The 19,691-nt window shown below is 46.8% G+C and overlaps 1 protein-coding gene across 1 annotated transcript; it reads right to left on the bottom strand.

The window, feature by feature from the left end:
• Nucleotides 1-4,317: 4,317 nt before the first annotated feature.
• CDHR5 (cadherin related family member 5) lies at nt 4,318-18,440 on the bottom strand. The gene is made up of 14 exons (XM_026073176.1): nt 18,362-18,440; nt 17,963-18,141; nt 16,984-17,034; nt 16,536-16,628; nt 16,311-16,409; nt 14,831-14,941; nt 14,308-14,484; nt 13,945-14,035; nt 12,066-12,163; nt 11,111-11,317; nt 9,962-10,078; nt 8,845-8,917; nt 6,487-6,638; nt 4,318-4,902 (listed from the first exon to the last, which is right to left on the bottom strand). The coding sequence occupies exons 1-14, from the start codon at nt 18,438-18,440 to the stop codon at nt 4,318-4,320; spliced, it is 2,112 nt and encodes a 703-aa protein (XP_025928961.1).
• Between the last annotated feature and the right edge of the window lie 1,251 nt (nt 18,441-19,691).

Raw genomic sequence — 19,691 nt, 5'->3', positions numbered from 1 at the left:
GAAGCCCGAGCAGCAGCAGCAGCAGTCAGGAACAGTTTGCAGACTGAGGGTGCCTGGCTTCAAACAGCATGCCAACACATAAGGCCAAAAAGCACCAACAAGAGGACGGCGAAGCACCAGCAGATGAGTACAGATTGCCGATCGAGGGAGCTCGTAATTCAGTGTGCCGACACACATGCCCAGAAGCCCAGACCGTGCATCAGCAGAGGGAAGCCGAAGTGCCTACGGTGTGCCACTGGACAAGAACAGACCAGAAACGACATGCCAACAGGGGGGAATGGAGCAGCTATGCTGTGTTAGCTTACAGGAACATATCAGAAACCAAGAGGGCCTGAAATTTGGGTATCACACCAATGCAGGTGGCCAGAGGCACATACCACACTGGAGAGGTGCAGAGGATGAGCAGAACGCCACAGCGAGGGCCAGACTCCGACCAGTGGATTGCCTGGGCATGCAAAAGCAACCCAGGGCATGCATACAGAGGGATGCAGGAGCAACATGCCAATAACAGGATCCCTTGGTGCACCAGTGCAGGTGATCCACATGCCAATGGAGCATGAATGTCACCCCAGCTGAAAGAAAGGTGTCTGGCCCTGGAGGAAAGCTGGGGCATAGAAGGTGAACCAGCAAAGGAGACCCAGAAAGCCAATGGCACACCACTGGAGAGGAATGGATCTTGAACACAAGCCAACAGAAGGAAGCCAAAGCATCAGTGGCATGCCAACAGTGGGAATATGGATCATATATTGAGGGAGACTGCACCTCAAATGATGCACTGATGCAGAAGGCCAGGAGCAGAAAAAGTCACCAACAAAGAGCAACAGAGCTTAAACAAGTCACCAGGAGGGAAAAGAGCAGTTACAGCTGTGGGCAAATGCTTGGCCTGGCACAAAGCCCTCCAAACCCGGAACACCTCTGTAACTCTGCAGCCGCAGTCCTCGCAGTCCCCATGCATGCAATCCTCCATCACTGGCATCCACAACTGCTCCTCCAGCACCTGGGTAGGTGGAAGAGCATCTTCTCCTGCCTGGACTTTGCGGGCCTAGGTTTGCCCAGCTTTGAGCAAGGTGATTTCTGCTCCAGCACACTAACTGGGTGGCTCTAAGGGAGTTGTGCATGCATGCATGTGTGTGTGTGAGTCTGTTACTGTGGTGGTATCACATTTGGTGATGGCTGGTGGGGCAAAATTCACTGTGCTGCTATAGATACCAGACCTGCATTCCCTGGCCGCACATATCCAGCCGCACCAGGACTGATCTGTGCCTACCTCATGCCCCTTGCTCTCTGTAAACACATCAGTTTGTGTCAGCCTCTCTCTCAGAAAGATTTTTCTCGGTTCATTAAAGGCAGGAGGGATCTGGCAATCAGCAGTTCTCCTTCCTGATGCTAGTCAGTCACTTATCAAGCTGTTAGACCTTAAAACAGTTCAAGGGCTCCTTATAAACAAATTGAGGCAAGAATGGCCAGTTACAACCTACATAACAGAGCTGTGAATAAAAATAAGTGGGTTATGATAAACGCTGGTCCATGTTGCAGAAAACTGGGTCAAAGAGGCTGGTAAGCACCAGGTTGCTTTTATCTGCACTTTGCTCCCTCTCACACACATCCTCTGTCCTTTCCACTCTCTTCCCACACTCATATGGGTTAGGAAAACACTGTGATGTGTCTGTTCCCTTTGCCTGCTTGATGGGGAGTGTTTGCTCTTGCATGAGTGTAACATCTGTTTCTCGGTTCGGTTTTCTCCTTTGCTTCAACAGAGATCATCCCTTGTTCCATGTAAGCTATGTCAAGCATGGACCTGGGGCACAATCCTGCACTGGCCAGAATGATCCCTAGAGGAGTGGCGAGCAGTGCTGCAGATAGCACCGTCACAACTGCCAGTTCTTGGGGCACAACAAGACAGCAGCAAGGTGGCGCTTGTGTGTTTGGACCTTTAGCCAGACAAAGTTAAGAAAGTGAATGTCTGGAGGGAGTCAGAATAGAAGCTCTCCAGTTTCACCCATCGGCGATCCTCCCTTGGGTAGCGCCAGCATGGAGGGCAGACTGGGCTCTGGACCTTCAGTGATGGCTGAAAACATCAGGCTCAGCACTTACTGGAGAGTTCTCACAGTCCCCTGGGAAATGTCTGCCTGGGATCATCCTGAGCTACCAGAGGAACTGTGCTGACACAACAAACACAGGGCTCACTCCCCACCCTCTGTTATCAGACAAACTGCACTTGTAATTACTGGGAAAACAGCTTTATTGCAGTAATGAGGAAAGCTTTCCACATCTCAATCTCCACCTTCAACGAAAGTGCAGCTTCTGAAGTCCGTATAGCAAGGGCAGCTCTCCACAGAGAAAGAACAGCAGAGCTCAGCACTAGCAACACCAGGAAGGGGAGATCTGCAGATATAAAATATAGGCTGGGAGGATCTAAAGCATCCTTGGAACTGGTTGTCCTATGCTTTGGTGTATGTGTGGATCCCACCAATCATATTTTTGTTTCACTTTCTCGAGAGTTTATCTGGAGTAGCCCCAAGCAATGCGGAGCTTGGCTTCTAGGGCAAGGGCAGTATTGTTTATTACTGTTGCTTCTGTAGCAGGAAACTTACCTTGCTGCAGTCCTGTGCTGTTGTGCTAAGCTGAGCAAATGAGATAAACACTAGTGACCCAGGTTCCTTCTGATGCATCCTTGTCTTGGGCATTCCTGAGTTTCTTTATTGAAAATTGGGCACTCAGCAGCCCTTGTCAGCACTGCTTAGCCCCAAAATGGGAAAACCAGAAGCAGCACAAATTTTGTGCTGATAGATCATAAGGTGCAAATGCACGCAGCCATATTCTTGGCCAGTGGAAGTCAGTCCAGCTTTTGGTTGCCAGTGGGGGGAGATTGGTTGACAAGAGGTGTTAGCCTGGACTAGAGCATCACTCACTTTATTCTCCATGCTGCCTGGAAGTGGTGGCCCACTTTGCTGACTTGGGACTTCATGGTGGGACCACAATTGAAGACAAGATTGCTGCAGGATGAGGGAGGAGGGGTCAGTCAAGCTATGGTGCTGTCATCCTGTGAAGTCAATCCAGAGGCCAGCAGACTTCCTCCTAGCTCAAGTACAAGCCAAGACAAGCACAGCAGAGCTGACTCACTCTTAATGAACCACCTCTGCTTTCCACCTCAGTTCAGCTCTAGGTGAAGCTTGGAAGGCAATATTTCTCTGGCAAAAGAGCCTGCTAGGCTCCTCATGAATGGAGCAAGGTGGGAATGCAAAGGGGTCAGTGTCCACGTCAAGTGGAGGGCAATGAAATGGCAATGACATTCAGCACTTGGAGGTGATGCTGCCCTCCACCTTCAGTGGCAATGATAAAGGGACATCTTGGACTCTGTTGGACATGGGGAAAAATGGGTTCCCTGCTGACCCACATCCAGCACCCCCTGGAATGACCCCCATTGCTGCCAAAAGCCCAGAGAGCTGGAAATATCCCCGGCATTTTGTAGGCAGGTCCTAACAGGAGCCCTTCCTTCCCCCAAAAGGTAGGAATCAAATAGCCCAAGAAGTACAGGACAATTAGCAGTTTTATGGCATAGAAGAACAACTGATAAAATCCTCCAGTAAAAAAACATGTGATTAGTTCTTGCTTATCAGTGATAGAGGAAACAGCGGCTCCTGAGCATGTAAACACTTGGCTGGTGGCAGGATGGGGACCAGGGGCAATGCTGCTGTAGATTCTGTTCCCGTCAGCTGTCATGCAAGCTGCTCGTGCTGGGAGCATGGCCTCTGGCACAGCTGAGAGCAGAGCTCAGCCCTGAAGGAGCTCCTGGATGCAGTCCTATGAGCAACTGCAAGGCCAGGGTGACCTGTGCTGCTTTTAGCCCCAGCAGCTGGCTTCAACCTGTAACACCCTAAAGGGAGCAGCCAAGTAGTCAGTGCTGGCTAATTCACTCACCAAGAAGAGATGAATACTGGGTTGTCATGAAGAAACTGCAATTAGGAGCTGAGCTAACTGCTTTGAAGTCAGTTCAGCTATGTGCCCAGTGTACCTGCAGCCAATTTAGGAAATGCAATGGAAGGGGGACCCAAGCAGCAATAGGCAGGAGGGTAAAGAGATGAGAGATGTGTCCCCCCCACCTCAGAAGTCCTAAGTGACATTTCAAGGTATCACTAGAAGTTTGAATTAGCTGTAATCTCTTCCAACTTTAATCTCTGCGCTCAGACAGGCAGGGCAGGTGCCATTGTCCTCTTGCAGACCAGTTTTTCTTCTGAGCAGAGAGGTGGGCTCCACCTTGGCAAAGTGGCTGAGATTACCCCGTGTTTTTCAAGGGGGGGCGCAGGCTTATTTCCATTATAAAAGCTCACTGCCATCTTCTGTTGATGTGCCCTTGCCAGACATGTTGACTTTCACTTCCACATCTGGGGGGGGGTGGCTCTCCAGGGCAAAGGACACCCCCAGCCCTCCATGGTAACCATCCTCGTTATAATCTTCTTCCTCCTCCTCATTTTCCTCCAGGTCTTGGCCACTGTCCTCATCCTCATCTGCTGCTGCATTGTCCTCGATCACTTTAACCCCATCTCCAGCATCTGGATCCACATCAGTCTTAAACCACACAGCTTTGTAGCCATTGTCTGCCAGGTTCCTGTCTGTCCTGAGGATAGACTTCACCTCTTTCTCGTGGTTGCTCTCTTCTTCCGCTTCCTCCTCCTTCTCCTCCTGGTCAAAGATGATGGTGGAAGCTGTGGAAGCCATTGGGAGGCCATCAATTTCTCTTGCCTTGGAAGAGGGTGAGGGAAGTGATGGTTGCTCTAGCACAGATGTCATCGACCGGACACTGCCATTTTCTGCCATCTCATGCTGTTTGGCACCCGTATCCGGGTATTCATCTTCCTTGTAAGTTTGGTTCTGGTAATCATCAGGGAGGTTTTTGGACAACTGCAGGAGGAGAGACGCCTTGTGATTGTAGTGAAAGGAAAAGAAATGGGAAAAAAAAAACAAGGGGAGCTGAAGTGGCTGGGCTGGTCTTTGTCTAATGTATACCAGCAAGGCCCTGTTGATGCTGGTGGACGTACATTCACTTGTACCAAGTGAGGGCCGTGCTGCTTACAAGGCCCAGAACAGATTTTCTTTCTGTCAGTAACTTTAATTTTTCCTTGTGTATTTTTTAAACTTCCTCTCCTTCTGTAATGAAATGAAAAATCTAACAACAACCACCCCTCCCCCTCAGCCTTGAACAATGCTGTTCTTTCCTTGCAGGTAGATGATGGTGTGACAGATTTAGGGAGTCCAGCAAATAAACTTAACAGCTTCTCTGCTATGGTCCTCCTATTTTCTGTTCCTCAGGAGAAAATCAGTTTCAAAACTACTCTAAAGCCCAGATAGCATGGAGAATTATTGGGGCAACTAGTGATGGAAGCATTGTTATTGCTTATCTATGTCTAGTGGAACAGTTCCTGCATTTTAGACGTTCAAGAGCGTTTGCTGGGACCCATTTTTCCTTATCATAGCTATGACTTGGCCAGTACTTTCCATCAGAGAGGTTTGCACTAACTGCTTGAGATGCAGGTGGGCACTGGGGGGAAGCCAGTCCCTGGGAGACAAGGGACCTCATAAGGAGTTATTTCCCACAATTTGCAATTCTAGTGCTCCTTCCTCCAAGGCATGCTCCTTACAGCTGCACATAAGCTCAGCCGTACATGGTGCTCCTGGTCAGAAAGCTTCAGTTTGTTTTGCAGTTCAGAGCTAATTGAGGCCTGGAAAACATTAGGCTCCCCAGAAAAGCTAGTTTTTATTGACTCCATTTCTGGATCCTTTCAGATAATCATGGGCACATTTTCCAGGAGAACTGAGCACCAGCAACCTTTACTAATTCATACCCATTCATTTGAGGTATAACCGTTATTTAGGACCATTGTCAGTGGAGTCTAGGCCCTGCAGAGTCCCATCCTAACACAGAGGCAAACATCTGGTCAGATGAATTGTGCCCTGGGCTTCAAAATAACCAGATCACCATGGACTCCAGGAAGTCAAGGTTGAATAGCTCATGTGGATACAACTGTGTCATACATGCGTCAAATTAGATGAGACAAATCCCCTTATAGGTCCAAGACCTGGCTGTCTAAGTCCAGGCTTTAGGATAGCATATGAAGGGTCCTTTCTCTCCATTGTCTGTAAAGAGGGGATGAACAGTGGTTTATAGCATAGTCACCTGGTTTTCAGAGACCACCTCTGATACCTGTCACATTTGTGTTGGATTTTGTGCTCCATGGAGGCATGATCCTCTCCTTACCATGTCTGTTCATCATCTGCCACATGGCTCCAGCATCAGAGGACAGAAGAGAACAATAGCGAACAACACCATGTTGATGCTGTCTTTTCCAGCATTGGCTTAGATATGATTCATCACCTCTGCACAAACATGTACAGCATTTGGAGAGCCCATCCATACTTTAACCCTCCTCAGACCCCACTTCTTGCCTCTAAGAAAGTCTTAAAGTTAGTCAGGTACAAACAAAGCACTTCTTTTCTCACCAGATATTTGAATGGTTTTCCGTACTGTTTGTATATCATCAATCCAAGGAAGACTAAGGCAATTAATAGCAGTGCTGCTAAGGTACCACCTAAGGCACCCATATCCTGTGCAGTGTATCTCTTATCAGAGGAGGGATCAGCTACAAGAAAAACAAACCAGTGTTATAAAGTCTAAAAATGCCAGTTAGCGTTTTAACACAACACTTCATTGTGGGAGAAAGTCCCAACCAGTTTCTGAAGGGCAAAGAACCATCTAGTGCTGCAGAGTGTGACAGTGACCAATTTAATGTCACAGAAGGTCTTTTGTTTGCTGTCCTGAAAGCAGAGGTTTTTTTCTTAACATCATCACTCAAAGAATATTGTAACTTCTAGTAAGTTACATATAAAACCATGTGGAAATAGCATCCATTTACAGCACAATGATTTTTACCCCATCACACCTGCATTCTTGACTACATGATTTAACTAAATGAATAAATACATGACTGTATTAGGCAAGCAGGTGGTACGGGGAGTAGAGCTGGGTGCAGACTGCCTGTTCCTGCTTCATCCATTGCCACTGGCATGCAAAAACGAGGTATGTTTGCGTGTATGTGTGTGCAAATGCAAAGCTTCCTTTAATCCAGAGCTTCACCTCTGAGACTGATGGTCAAATTGAAATAGGGAAAGAAATAGGAAAAGAGTAGGACTGTGCTCCTTGGGAGGGGAGGAATTGACACTGGCGTCCGTATGAACAGCCAAGGCAGGTCTGACTTCCTTATGTATTAATAAATGAGGGTGAGGTAATATATCTCTGTTATGCTGATAAAGGCAAAGGTAATAGCAGTGATCCTTAGGGCCAAACAGCTGCAAACTGCAAAAGAAAAGGGTTATGTCATGACAGTGTTCATCGGGAGGGTTTTTTGCAGAATTTATTTTCGTAATTTCTTTCTAGAGACTGATTCCTGCCCCCTAACTAGAACTGTCAAGCCCTTTCAGGACAGAAGGAAAGTGCCTTTCCTTCCCAGGCAGAGGCAAGGCATTGCAGAGCTCCCTGGGAGCTGTATTTATTCCAACAGACCAGGTGGAGCGGCTCCAACAGGAGCGACTGATGGAGCAGCAGCAGCCAACACTCCCTGGCTGTGGGAGAAGGGCAGCACCCAGGCAGGAGCCAGGAGGTACTCAGCAACAACTGATCTCAACGAAATCGAGGGTCTTTCATTTCCAGGCAACAGCCATCTGCCCACAAAGAAATCTCTCGGCTTCATCAGCAGAAGCGAAAAGCGTTACAAGGTCTACAGGACAAGAAAAACCCTTTCCTGCCCTTTTTGTAACTGTAGCAGTATACACCAGCTTCCTCAAAGCAGGTTCTGCTTTCTGCAACTGGTCAGTACAAAAATGTCTGTATGGATATCAACACTATAGCTGAGAGGTAGTAACATCCTCGGGGTTAATCAGCTTTGCTTGCTGTTGTCAGTGGCATTCTTTATTTCTAAGTTTTCCAGCTTCATTTTGTACTGTGAATTCATGTCCTTAAAGTTTAATGATCAATGAAACATGGTTTTGTTCTCCTGCTGACCTAGCTATAACAATGGACTTTGAGTATTCCCTTCACATTTGACTGCTCCCTTGGTTTATCATTAATATGTTGGTGAGGGTTTGGAAAGTCTGAATTTTTACTTCTTAATCATGTCTCATAGGGAGCTGCAGCCCACTGCACTGATGTGAAACTCCACCACCCTTAAATCCTCCTGTGCTGTGCAGTACATGGTGCCTCTGTTAAAGCTAGCTCAGCTTGGGGGAAAGACTCATGTGGAGATAAGATTGGGCTGGCTCTGGCACCAATGTCCCAGAAGCCAGAGGCCAATATACAGTTACCGCTTCACAGGAGGTGAGTATTTTAAAAAGGACTCTAATTTCTCCCTGGATATTAAGACACTCAGTAAAGTGCCCTCCAACACATTGCATGCACACTCCTTAGCACCAAATACTACAGGAACCCTCCAAATATTACAGTAATCTTCCTTTGCCATGATAAGACATTTTATCTTAGTTTTGGCCCACAAAACACAACTTTAAGTAACTCCAGACTTAGATTTGGATTAAAAAGAAAAGATGCTATGATGCATGGCACTATTTAAAGTGTGGGGAGGCTGTTTGAGGCATGTGGTGACCACATCATAAGGATGTCCTTTGAGTGCTCAGTCTGTCATAGCCACCCTAGGACCCCCTGTAGACATGGGACTGACCTCATGCCAGGCCCACAGACTGCCGTGGGTGACCTGTCATTGCCAGCTTGCCCACAGAAGTGGAAAAAACTCCCCAGTCACCTCCGTGAAAGACAGAGCAAAGAGATGCCCAGCCTACCTGTGGCAGGGATGACCTCCACCACGATCACAGTGCTTGCCTCCTGCAGACTCACCGTATCTTTTCCAAGAACCTATGTGAACAAGGGAATGAGATAGCTTAGGCACTTTCCAGATCTCCAACTCTCTCCCAAGGGACATGGTAGGCCCTTCGGGGACAGAGTGTCTCACCTATATCCTTGCCTATATCTGGTCACCGAGGAAGGAGAACAGCTCTCTGGAGGCCCCATCCTGGGCCAGAACTGGGTGCATCTGTTGTGACCTCTGTGTACCGCTTTGCAGCAGCTTTGCAATGCTGTGTACACATAGTGAGGTAGCGTGGGGCAGGCAGCAGTGTGGGGTTGGCACCTCTCTCTGTCCTGCAAGGAGCTCTGTGCCAGTGCAGCTAAATTAATGCTACGGTCAAGCTGGTTCAGGTATCTGCCCAGGTCACGTCATGTGGGTATCAACAGTAGGAGAGCGTAGCTACCAGAGCTTGCTGTTGGGCACCTCTTACAAGGGAGCTCTGAGTTGCTGAATACAGCTGTTCCCAGGAACATAACACCAAGGCACTCACTGTTTAACCTGGCACAGGTCCATTTGAGACAGCCAGTCTTGAATTTCCACCATCTCAAACAGAGCAGACCCCTCTCCCCGCTCTCCCCCTGCCCCCAAGAAATCCTGAGCTGTCCCTGCTCTGTGCTATGAAGTTTGCATTGTCTCTTAGACAGTGTGAGTAACAAAAAAATTTTCTGATAGATTTCTCTTTTTAGGTGGAGATTTGGGCATGTAAATTAGATTTTACATTTTCTGGATTTCTTTTCTGATTAAACGTGGGAAGAGAGTCTCCTAAAATCTCCCCAAATGACCTTTGGCTTATCTCCGATGATATTTTCTACAAGAGGAGAGGACAAACAATTTTACAGATAGCACCAAACAGTAGCCTGTGTCATACAGGATAATTTTACTATCACTTCATCTCCCTCCAACCCTATACATTTATGATGCAAATGGTTGGGGCAAGGACTGTCTCTTCATTATGTCCCTTAGTTAATGCAATTCCACCCCTGGCGCTTCCCTATTAGGAACTCCAACTTCCTTCCACCACCCTGGTAAGTTTATGAAGAAAGTTCTCCTACCTCCATGGTTACAGTCCCTGGTGACTGTAGCATCACATTTGTCAGGATGAGTCCATCTTTGGTTGCGATGAAATCAGTGCTGTTTTTTATGTGATACTCAATGTTTGGGTTGACTTTCTGAAAAGCCAGATGAGTGAATGAGTAAACCACACTGACCGTGCTTTGCATGCATCTTTGTAACAGCCCATTGGCTGGGCTTGTATAAATATGTCTGAAGTATATGCAGGTGCATAATGCAATAAATAAATCTGGATGGGGGAGGCAGGAAAGGCTGAAATCAAATGTGTTCACTCTGTTGCTCGGTGTTCAAGAATGTATCTTAAAAGTGTTGCCTCCAAAGAAATCCCAAGTCTTATCCAGCTTGCCTTGGGTCTTTAATGTTTGCCCTAGCAAAATACATCTATGCAAGGGACCAGGCAAATTTCGTCAGGTCTGCCTTTAATACAGTGCCAAAGTGGGATGTACGTGGAGAATAATCCTTGTGCTGAGGGCTGCACATTTTTTTACTTTGTCTTTATACTGCTATCCCCTACTAGGTATCCAATCTTGTTGCAGAAGCCCTGCCATCAGTAAAACTGGTGGTCTCTTTTCTTTATGGAGTATAAGAAAGAAAAAGAAAAAGCCACATGGCTAATCAGTATATCTCTTCCCCTTTCCTCCTCCCAGTACTTTGTACAAGAATGTTGCTACTAGAATGAGTCCTTAAAGGAAGGCCAATAATTTCCAGCCCAGACTTCAGGTCCTCGCTAGTCTGTTGTTTCTGGACTTGCTCCTCTTCCTACGTCAGTCCACGAATAACTCTCCTGTGTCCCTGAACTCTTCTCAGGACCACCTCACCTGGCCCTAACTCAGCTCTGAAATTGTTCACAGTATTTGCTAGCCCTGGGTTTACTCAGCATGCTGTTTTGCAGTGGATCTGCTCACCTACATAGATCTGGGGGGGACAGGCTCCTGGAAGAGAGGAGCACTGTCTCCTGATTACACCATGCCATTACACTATATTATAATCCCAGGAGAATATAAGAAGGGACACGAGAGGAAAGCGTGTGGTGTTTGCCTCCCTCCCCCCCCCCCAATTCCTCATGTTTGCTGATCCTGCTTTAACCTTGAAGTAGTGAGGAATGATTCAGAACATTTTCATTTCCTTACATCAGTGAAATCATCATCAGCTGCTGTTATCATCAGAGGTTTGGAAGGAACATCAGCTTCTAGGACAAAGCTTCCTGGGGCCAGACCAACAGATACTGTCCCTCTGTAGATCTGGCTCTTGAAGTACGGTGCATAGTCACTTTTATTGACGACCTTAATCTCTACGCTGACTATGGAGTATTTCTGTATGTTGTTGACTTGGGAGGCCTGGAGAGAAAAAGAGAGAGAGAGAGATGCTGCTCTTTTTCCTGTTAGTGATGAGACATAAAAGGATAGGCTTGATAAAAAGCCCATTGCAACCTATGTGGTTCTTCCCTTCAATTTCAGTGAGCTTTGGGTCAAGCCTATCAGGAGGCCTGGTGGTTCGGAGTTCTTGTGATTTAGCCCTGTGTCTGCTGTTGGCCCTCCACATGATCTTGGTCTAGCCCCAAAATCTAGATGTGATCCTCCATAAGGGTTGCGTCTGGACAAATTGCCATGCTTGCATGAAAAGCAGCAGGATTCCAGCACCAGCAGACAGAGTCTGATCATCTTCATTGGGGGTTTTGGTCAGTTCAGTTACAGCTTGAGAGTCCAGATGTTGCTGGGTATATATGTGCAAGGAGTGCTTTTCAACTCCTTGTTTCCTCTTGAGCTGAAAGAGGAGCTCCAATCATGCCTACAGAAAGCCTTTAGTTATGTTCCCTAATACTTTCAACCCAGCAGGATGTCCCTCGTGGGTTAACCTGATTTAGTGGTGTAGCCCACACATAAGTGAAAATGCCTCTTGACATCTGCAGGAGCTTTGCATGTAAATTGATATAAGACACTGGTCAAACACTGGATCCTTCCAAAAGAAAGGGTGCAGCCAAGTTAGTCTTAATTATTAATGTAATTGACTCTTGTCGCATCAAGACTGCTGCTTTGTAGAAAGCCAGCTCTCCTAGCTTGTCATATGCAATGTCATCAGACTTACCATGACTTGCAATAGGAATGGGTCTGGGGAAGTTGCTGCTTTGTTCATAGTTAGATTCCCTGTATCTGCATCCACTGAGAACACTTTATCCGTATCCCCTAAAGAAAACAGAAAGACTATTTAATCATTGAATGCCTTGATAAAGTGGCCTGGATCTCCTGTGACTCACTTGTTTCACGTGTTGGAGATGATGACAACACCACCAGAGCATGATGCTGTTGTCCTTGCCTGGCTGGCTGCTCCAAGGCCTGGATGTGCTGGCCATGGTTTCAGGGGGACTTAGCAGATGGAAAGCAGTGAGAAGACATGTAAATCTGACTACACAAGGAAGGAGAGCGAAGCTTTGCATTTTCAGTGCGTAGGCCCAGATACAGCCAGCTTAAATTCTACTGAAGGCCTATAGCCATCCAGTAATAAACACTAGGTCCAGGTCTGCAGCTGGGGCTCTAGCCACCTGGGTCTCCAGTGGACCCCAGAGCCCCACAGTACTAGATTTCTCCTAGTTCTTCATCCATCACAGAAATGCCAGACCCCACATCAAAGACTGGACTGCAAAGATTTCACAGCATATTAAGCCTTGGCTCCATGCCCTCATCCTCGACCTCTGGGCTGAGCAGGACTCTGGTGCAATTTGAGGACTGAAGGTCTCCAGTTCCCTAAGATTAATGCCAACCCGAACCCTAACCCTGCACTACAGGAGATGCAAGGGAAGGCTTATTCCTATTTTAAAGACAGAGAACCAAGCTACATAGAAATGTCAGGTGGGGATTCATCTAACATACTCCAGACATCTAAAGGACAGACAGCTCTACCTGAGCTAGCTACCTAGACTCTCTTTAGCCAGTAAAGAGAAGAGGGCCTTTCAGCACATGATTTATCTGGCTTATTGTTGACACTGGCCTCAAGATGAGCTGAATTTAGCCCTGGAAATGCTTATTTCTCTCCCTTGTCTACAAAAGGAGCCTGGACACAAAAACCTTCCTGTGTTGATATAGGGGTAAAAATCAGCCTTCTACATCACCAATGCACATTTGAATCACAAAACCATTTTTCCTGTGTTGAATATACATTGAAATATGTGCACAATATTTGGTTACCTTCCTCATTCTGAGATGCTACAGGCTGCATTTAGACAAGGACCCTCAGTTGGGGGTTCCCTATTAACTGTGGGGGATGGGAACACACTATGTTCAAAATGGTAGTGGATTTTAAGGCTCTTTAATGTCTTTATTGCCATGAGGATCTTCACAGGTGTGGTGCTGTATGGAAGAAGTAAAGGAAGATAAACAAATGATCACTCTACCTGACTGCTATGATCTGTCTTTGCCTTGATAGTTAATCAAAAAGACCACTGTTGTTAAAAAAAAAAAAGAAATTCTTTGAATGAAATAAATGGCCCAGTCAATGACTGGGCAATCAGTTGATTATATTCAGGTCATCTTTTTGAAATTAAGGCTAAAACAGGGTAGATCAGACAGCGGCACTGTGCAGGGGAATAAGAACATAATTCATGGCAATGAACGAAAATTATACTGATGATGTGGAGAATTTTTGGTTTAGCTCAAAAACTGAATGAAAGCAGCAGTCTGGCAAAAGCAAGATAAAATATGTCTCATTCAAGACAGAGTAAGGTCCCTTTGCAACAGAGTTCATGGTCCTCAGTCTCTGGGAATATAATTCTCTTTTCTTCCTCTCTGTAAAGCAGTCTCTTCTAATTAATCCATAATTTTCTGTGGATCTAATTACATATCTGTGACAGAAACAGAGGGGCAAATCCCCTACCCCTTAACTCTAATGCTGCTGAGAGTATCTCCTTTTAGCGGATAATGTATGGAAGATCTAAGCAATGCAGTCTGGGGGAGTGACCACTTCTACTCACCACCAACAATGCTGTAGACTATTTTTTCATTTAAAGTGTAGTCGGGATCGATAGCGTAGATGGGCCCAGGCTCCAGGGTGAGTGGTGCAGTCTGCAATCGCAAGACAAGCCATTAGATACAACCCCAGAACACCAAATGCTAGCATTTTTCCAGCACTGTCCTTCATGGCATGCTGCAGGATCAAGGACAAAGAGTGCTGCTCTGGGGAGGAACCCCCGCTTGCCAGGGTGATGAAGGCTTACTGTCATTCTGAATCATCTGCTTTTATGACTGGAGACCAGCATTAGCTCATGGAAATTAGTGGGCACTGCCCACCAGGAAGAGGAGAACGTCGGAGATACTGTTTGATCGCTCCTGCTTACCGACTTCTCAGAGATGTTGACCCTTCCAGTGTAGGGGCTGCTGATGCAAACATTATTGTCCACGTTAACGAAGTTACAGGGTAGGAACCAGGGTGGTTTGGTGTCAGCTTGTTCAATAGATATGCTTATTGTTGCAGTAGCAGTGTGGGTGGTATCGGTGCTGTTCACTGGCCTGTCCTGTACCCAAAAGCAAAAAAGTACTCATTAGACCCAAGTTTTATTGCCAAAAGTGGAACCCATCCGCAAAAAGCCAGTGGCCCAGGTCTGTAACGTGATTCTCTCTAAGGCTTAGCAGTTTTGTGAAATTAGCTAAAGCAGCGAGTTGTCTCACTCTCTGTTGACAGAAGTGGATCAAGTACAAGGCTGGGTGCAGTCACTGTGTGATTCAGCAGGGGGGAAGGACTTCATTGCCCCCAGCATCCACCCTCTCTCCTGCCATCCCAGTGATCTGCCCCTTCGACCTACCCTCAGGCTAAGAGTGTCTGTGGCAAACAAGGCATTTTGCTCCTCCTAAAGAACTTACCCTTGCATACAAGAGCAAAGTTGTGAATTTGATTTTTTCATAGTCCAGTGCTTTTTGCAAATAAATTTCTGGGTTATTAACTCCTTTTATGGCAAAATAACCATCTGTGTCCTAGAAAAGAAATGGAAAAGCCCTACTAGCAGACTTGATCACAGACACATGCTCTGAAATACTGTTCATTGCTGAATTTGTCATCCCAATCAGACCTTCAAGCCTGGGGAGTTGGGGGGGGAGGGGATAGGAATGTGAGAACTATTTAATCTTTTGGTATCACACACTGGAGTTGCTTGGCTTGTCAGAAAGGCTCATTCATGTCCCCGTGAGTTTTATTCTCCAAGATCCCCTGCTTTGCCTGCCTACCTGCTCAGCAGGTACTGGGGAAAATCTTCTACCTCCTTTCTTTCCTACACTCAGCAGGCTGCCTAGTTGTTGATTTTGGATCTGTGACAGCCAAGTGATCTCACATCCATGAGCAAAAAATGATGAAGACTCCTCAGCCTCTGAAAACTGGCAAGATCACTTGCCTTAGACTAGCACAGTTGAACTTTGGAAACAACTGTAAGGCCAAACTGGGAACAGCATTCATTACATTTTGGTCTATAACCTTCTGCACTTGCTTTGGTTCTCCATCACCCTTATGTCTTGACGAGTGTTCCTCCGGATTTTCACCAGTATGAGTACAAAATCTGTTTCCAGGGCTAAAATTGAAAACCTGGCAGTTGCTGTTCACATCCTTTAAAATCCCTGGGGTTACGCAAGTGTAACGGAGGCAGAATGTCAGACACTGCCTGCTCGCTGCATGGTGCTCTTTAAAAATGTACATATATGCTTGTTTTTTCACTTGAGTTTCTTTCTCTCTCTCTCTCTTTTTTTTCTTTTTTTAGTTCCTAGCAGGGTCTTACAGATTTGCAGTCTAGGTTGGCATGAGTTTGTGCACACAATTCATTTCCCACTTTATCAAGTAAATCCCTGAAGACCAAGATAACTAAGGCACTAAGCTGGGACCTGGGGAAAGCCACTGCCCCTGGCTTTGTGAAAGACTTTGTGTCATCTTGGGCAAATCATGTTATCTCTGCTGTGCCCAGACACTGCTGGCAAGCAGGAGAATAATCCCTTCTTCCCCTACCCAACTCAGTGCAATCCTGAACTCTGCAGGGTGCAAAGGTCTCTCCTGATACTCTTACAGACCATCCCAACAGGACTTCTCTGGAGCATATGACTTTAAATATCCCTGTACAGCGTAATAAAAGTGTGAGCAGTGGAAGAATTCAATACTTGCAATGTCGATGGCTCTCTTCTGCTAGCCAGACCAACGCTTGATTTTTGCTTTACCTTTCTGGAAAAGGTGTACTTCTTCCAGAAGCTGTCAGTGAACTAAATGCAGTGCAGTGACCTCAGCCTCATTTTTGAGCTTGTCTGAATTAAACACAAAGACTTCTCCAGAGCTACCTCTTTTCTCCCAAAGAACAAAGGTACTCACAGGCATTCTTGTCATAAGTTCATAATAAATGGTGTCCAGGTCAGCATCAGTAACACTTAGATCTTCGCGGGGTATAACTGTGGCATTCACTTTTGTGTCCTGAAACACAAAGTTGCCACAGTTGTTCTCTCTGTGCAATGGGCTGAGGACTCCCCCCGGCAACTCCTCCCTAGTCCCACAGCCGTGGGTGACTCAGTGCCCTCTTCACTTCCATAAAATGCTTACCTCAGGAACTATTTGGGTGAGATTCGCTTGCTTAAAAACCGGGCTGTTATCATTCACATTGACAATGGTCACAATAATTTCCAGAGAATTGCTCTGAGGAGAGGGTAAAGGCAGAAAATCACTGACACAAACTAGGACCATTAGTGGCTGATCCTGCCTTGCAGATGCGAACGGAGAGGATGGTGTGAGGAGCACAGCTGGATGGGGGCTGCATGGGGGCTGGGGTCACAGCCAGCCCACCATGGCGAGGGCATTTGCTGGGTTTGCTCCCACCTCCTCCCCATTCACAGCCCCTCAGCTGCTCTTGCTTTAACCGTGAGAGGGGTTTATATGCCTGCAGAGAAGGGACAGCTCCTCACACCATGTGGTGGATGAGGAAGAGCGGAAGGAGGTACGTGCTCTTCTGCAGTACCTTTTAATAGGGCTGAGTGTTTAGAAGAGCACTCACCTGCCCAACAGCGTTGGTGCAGAGTAGGTAGACTAACAGCAAGGTGTCTTCCTGTATGCAAAAACAAAAACCCAGCCATTTTTGAAACAAAAATGCACAGACACTTTCTGTGGTAAATGAGGCAAATCAAAGCATTGTTAAATCAGAACTGCTGCCAGGGCTCTTGCTTGTTTTCCGGCATCTCTCTTTCTTTCTTTCCTTTACAGCCATGCAGCAGTGTTGGGATCTCATTTCCGCTGGAGTCAACGCGGAGTGACGCCCTGGCTTCACTCCCTGTGATTCACGTGTCATGGCGGCAGAGCTCATCAGCCATTTCCTCCCAGTTTAGGCAAGTTCAAACAGAGATTTCTTTTGAAATTGAATAAAACAGAAATGTGCCGTGTAGCAAGTACAGTGTCACCTGCAAGGCCTAACTATGTCTGCCATTTTTTGCTCAAATGTAGGTTTTTGCATTAGGAGAAAGGCAGCTTAAAGAGACTCTTCACTGTGTACAGAGCTCTCCAGGAAGGTAAAATAATATAGCAGCAACCTAGCTGAACACACTAACCTTTAAACTGCTGTTACAGTCCACCCAAGATCACGGCACTGCTCAGGGCTGTGTTTTGTACAGGCAAAAAGGGACCATTTTACCTGAGTCCTGGAGAGCTCTGAACACCACAGTTGTCGCAATTTTGTTTTAAAGCCTTCCCCTTGCTCTAATTCCTACAGAGTCATGGAAGGAGGGGGACAGCATGCGTACCATGCATCCTCCTCCTCCTCATCTTCCCTGCATGGAAGGGCAGATCTGTGATTCTGTGATTCTGTGATCTCACCAGCAATAAACTTAAACCCTACTGCAACAGGCTTATTTTTCAAAGTTATTTCCTAGATCCTTTACAAATGGGCCATGAATTCCTGGAAGTCCAAGAGCCCCAGTTGAAACCTGCTGCACCCCAGCATTCTCCACCCCACCCTTACAGCTTGCCAGCTAAAAGCTTACCTCAAAGTCCACACTTCTGGTCAGCTGCAGCTGGGACCCCTGTATGGTGAAATAACTGGCATCAGGAGAGGAAGGATCAACCCTTATGGTGGAGCCTTGTTCCAAAGTGATGGTGGCCACTACGTAGCCAGGAGGATTATTTTCATTGACACTTGGTTTCTGGTTATCCACAGAACATCCTGGAAAAATATGCAAGCGAGATACAAAATTGCCCAGGGATTCATGCCACGACAGAGCTGAGTCCGACCTGAGACCCCTCTAGTTACCATTGGAGATAAGATCCTTGAATGAAGTGGTCTTGGAGGAAGGGTGTGAAAAGCCATCCACCAGCTTTAAAAGTACAATCTGCTGCTGTGAGCGTTATTCCTCTGTGGCCATGGGCCTCCTGCAACAACTTACCTTCTTGTTGGGCCGAAACATGTGTTATGGAAGGCAGCAAAAAGAGCACAGAAGCGAGGAACAGGTGAGAAATGGCCATGATGAGTTGCAGGCATTTGAAGAAAGTCTTGTTTCTAAGCTGATCCTCTTGTCTCCCTGTTGCTCCCAGAGTCTTGTGCATTCGGTGCCTCAGGGAGGCAAAAAACGTTGGCTCTTCTGAGAGAATTGCTGCAGTTCAACCTTTGCCTCCTTGCCTGATTGGATGACTTATCTAAAGACACTTAGTGGTCACGCAGTGTGATAAGGAGTAAGTTGCATTTTCTATTTTGCTCCTGGGTCTTTCTGATCTTTAACTCTGTCTAGTGCCGGGGAAATACTTGGAGCATTTCAGAGCTCAGAGCCAAGACCTTGAGATGAGCAAAAAGGAGAACAAGGGCTGACACTTGGGAAGCTGCCTCTATACTTCAGCCTCTCCCACCAGGGGAAATGTGGGCAAATTTATGTTTCTGATACACCAGGGATACAGTCAGTGTTGGCAAGACCATTTTCTGAAACAAGCAATAGTGATGGTAATATACCCCCTCCCCAATGCCTTACTTATTTTACCCAGGCTTTGCCTGCGTGGCCCTCATTCCCCTTTATAATAGGTTTTGCTCTCCAGCCCATGACCTCTGTTTTCTCTCTTCTAGTTCCAGTGTGTTATGTTGTTCCCAGAGATGAACAAGCAGAGCAGGACTAGGGGGGTCAATGCTCCTGTTTATGTTTTAGTGTTTTACAGTGCAGAATGAATCTCATTAGAGGGGCTATTGGTGAGAGAGGACAAAAGGCTGGGGCGGCTTTGGGTGAATAAGTGCTCAGCTGGATCCTGTCGCTTGCTCAGAGATTCTGGTTTTAGGGTGAAAAAGAAGGGTTAGAAAGTAAGGATGGCGCTGTGCAGGAAGCACCAAGCTGGCAGCCAGTGCAGTTTAGTGCCTGACTGTGCTATCATTTCTGTAGGTGGGACTTTTTGTTAAACCGTTTAACCTTTGTGCCTCAGTTTCCCTATCCGCAAATGAAGGGAGAGAACCACCCTTTCTCTGATTTATTTCACTGCACGGGCACGGCCAGCCGGTCCCTGGGTAAGCAGGTAGCGGCAAGGAGAAGGAACGCCTTGTTGCCAGGTGACCATAGAGAGGCAAATGGAATAACTTCCCCTGATCCCTCCCTTCCCTTTACTAGATGGAGACTCATTCAGGCGTAGAGGAACTCGACTTTGTGCTGCAGTCTGGGATATCTGCAAGGCTTTTCCTGTCCCTGCGCTCTCAGCTGACACCGGCGCTGTCAGCGCTCCCTCCTGCGACACGGAAGGGGA

This window comes from Apteryx rowi, unplaced genomic scaffold (genome assembly GCF_003343035.1).
Source record: "Apteryx rowi isolate R43461 unplaced genomic scaffold, aptRow1 scaffold_363, whole genome shotgun sequence".
In the NCBI taxonomy this organism is placed as follows: domain Eukaryota; kingdom Metazoa; phylum Chordata; class Aves; order Apterygiformes; family Apterygidae; genus Apteryx; species Apteryx rowi.
This window is presented reverse-complemented; position numbering and strand designations above follow the sequence as displayed.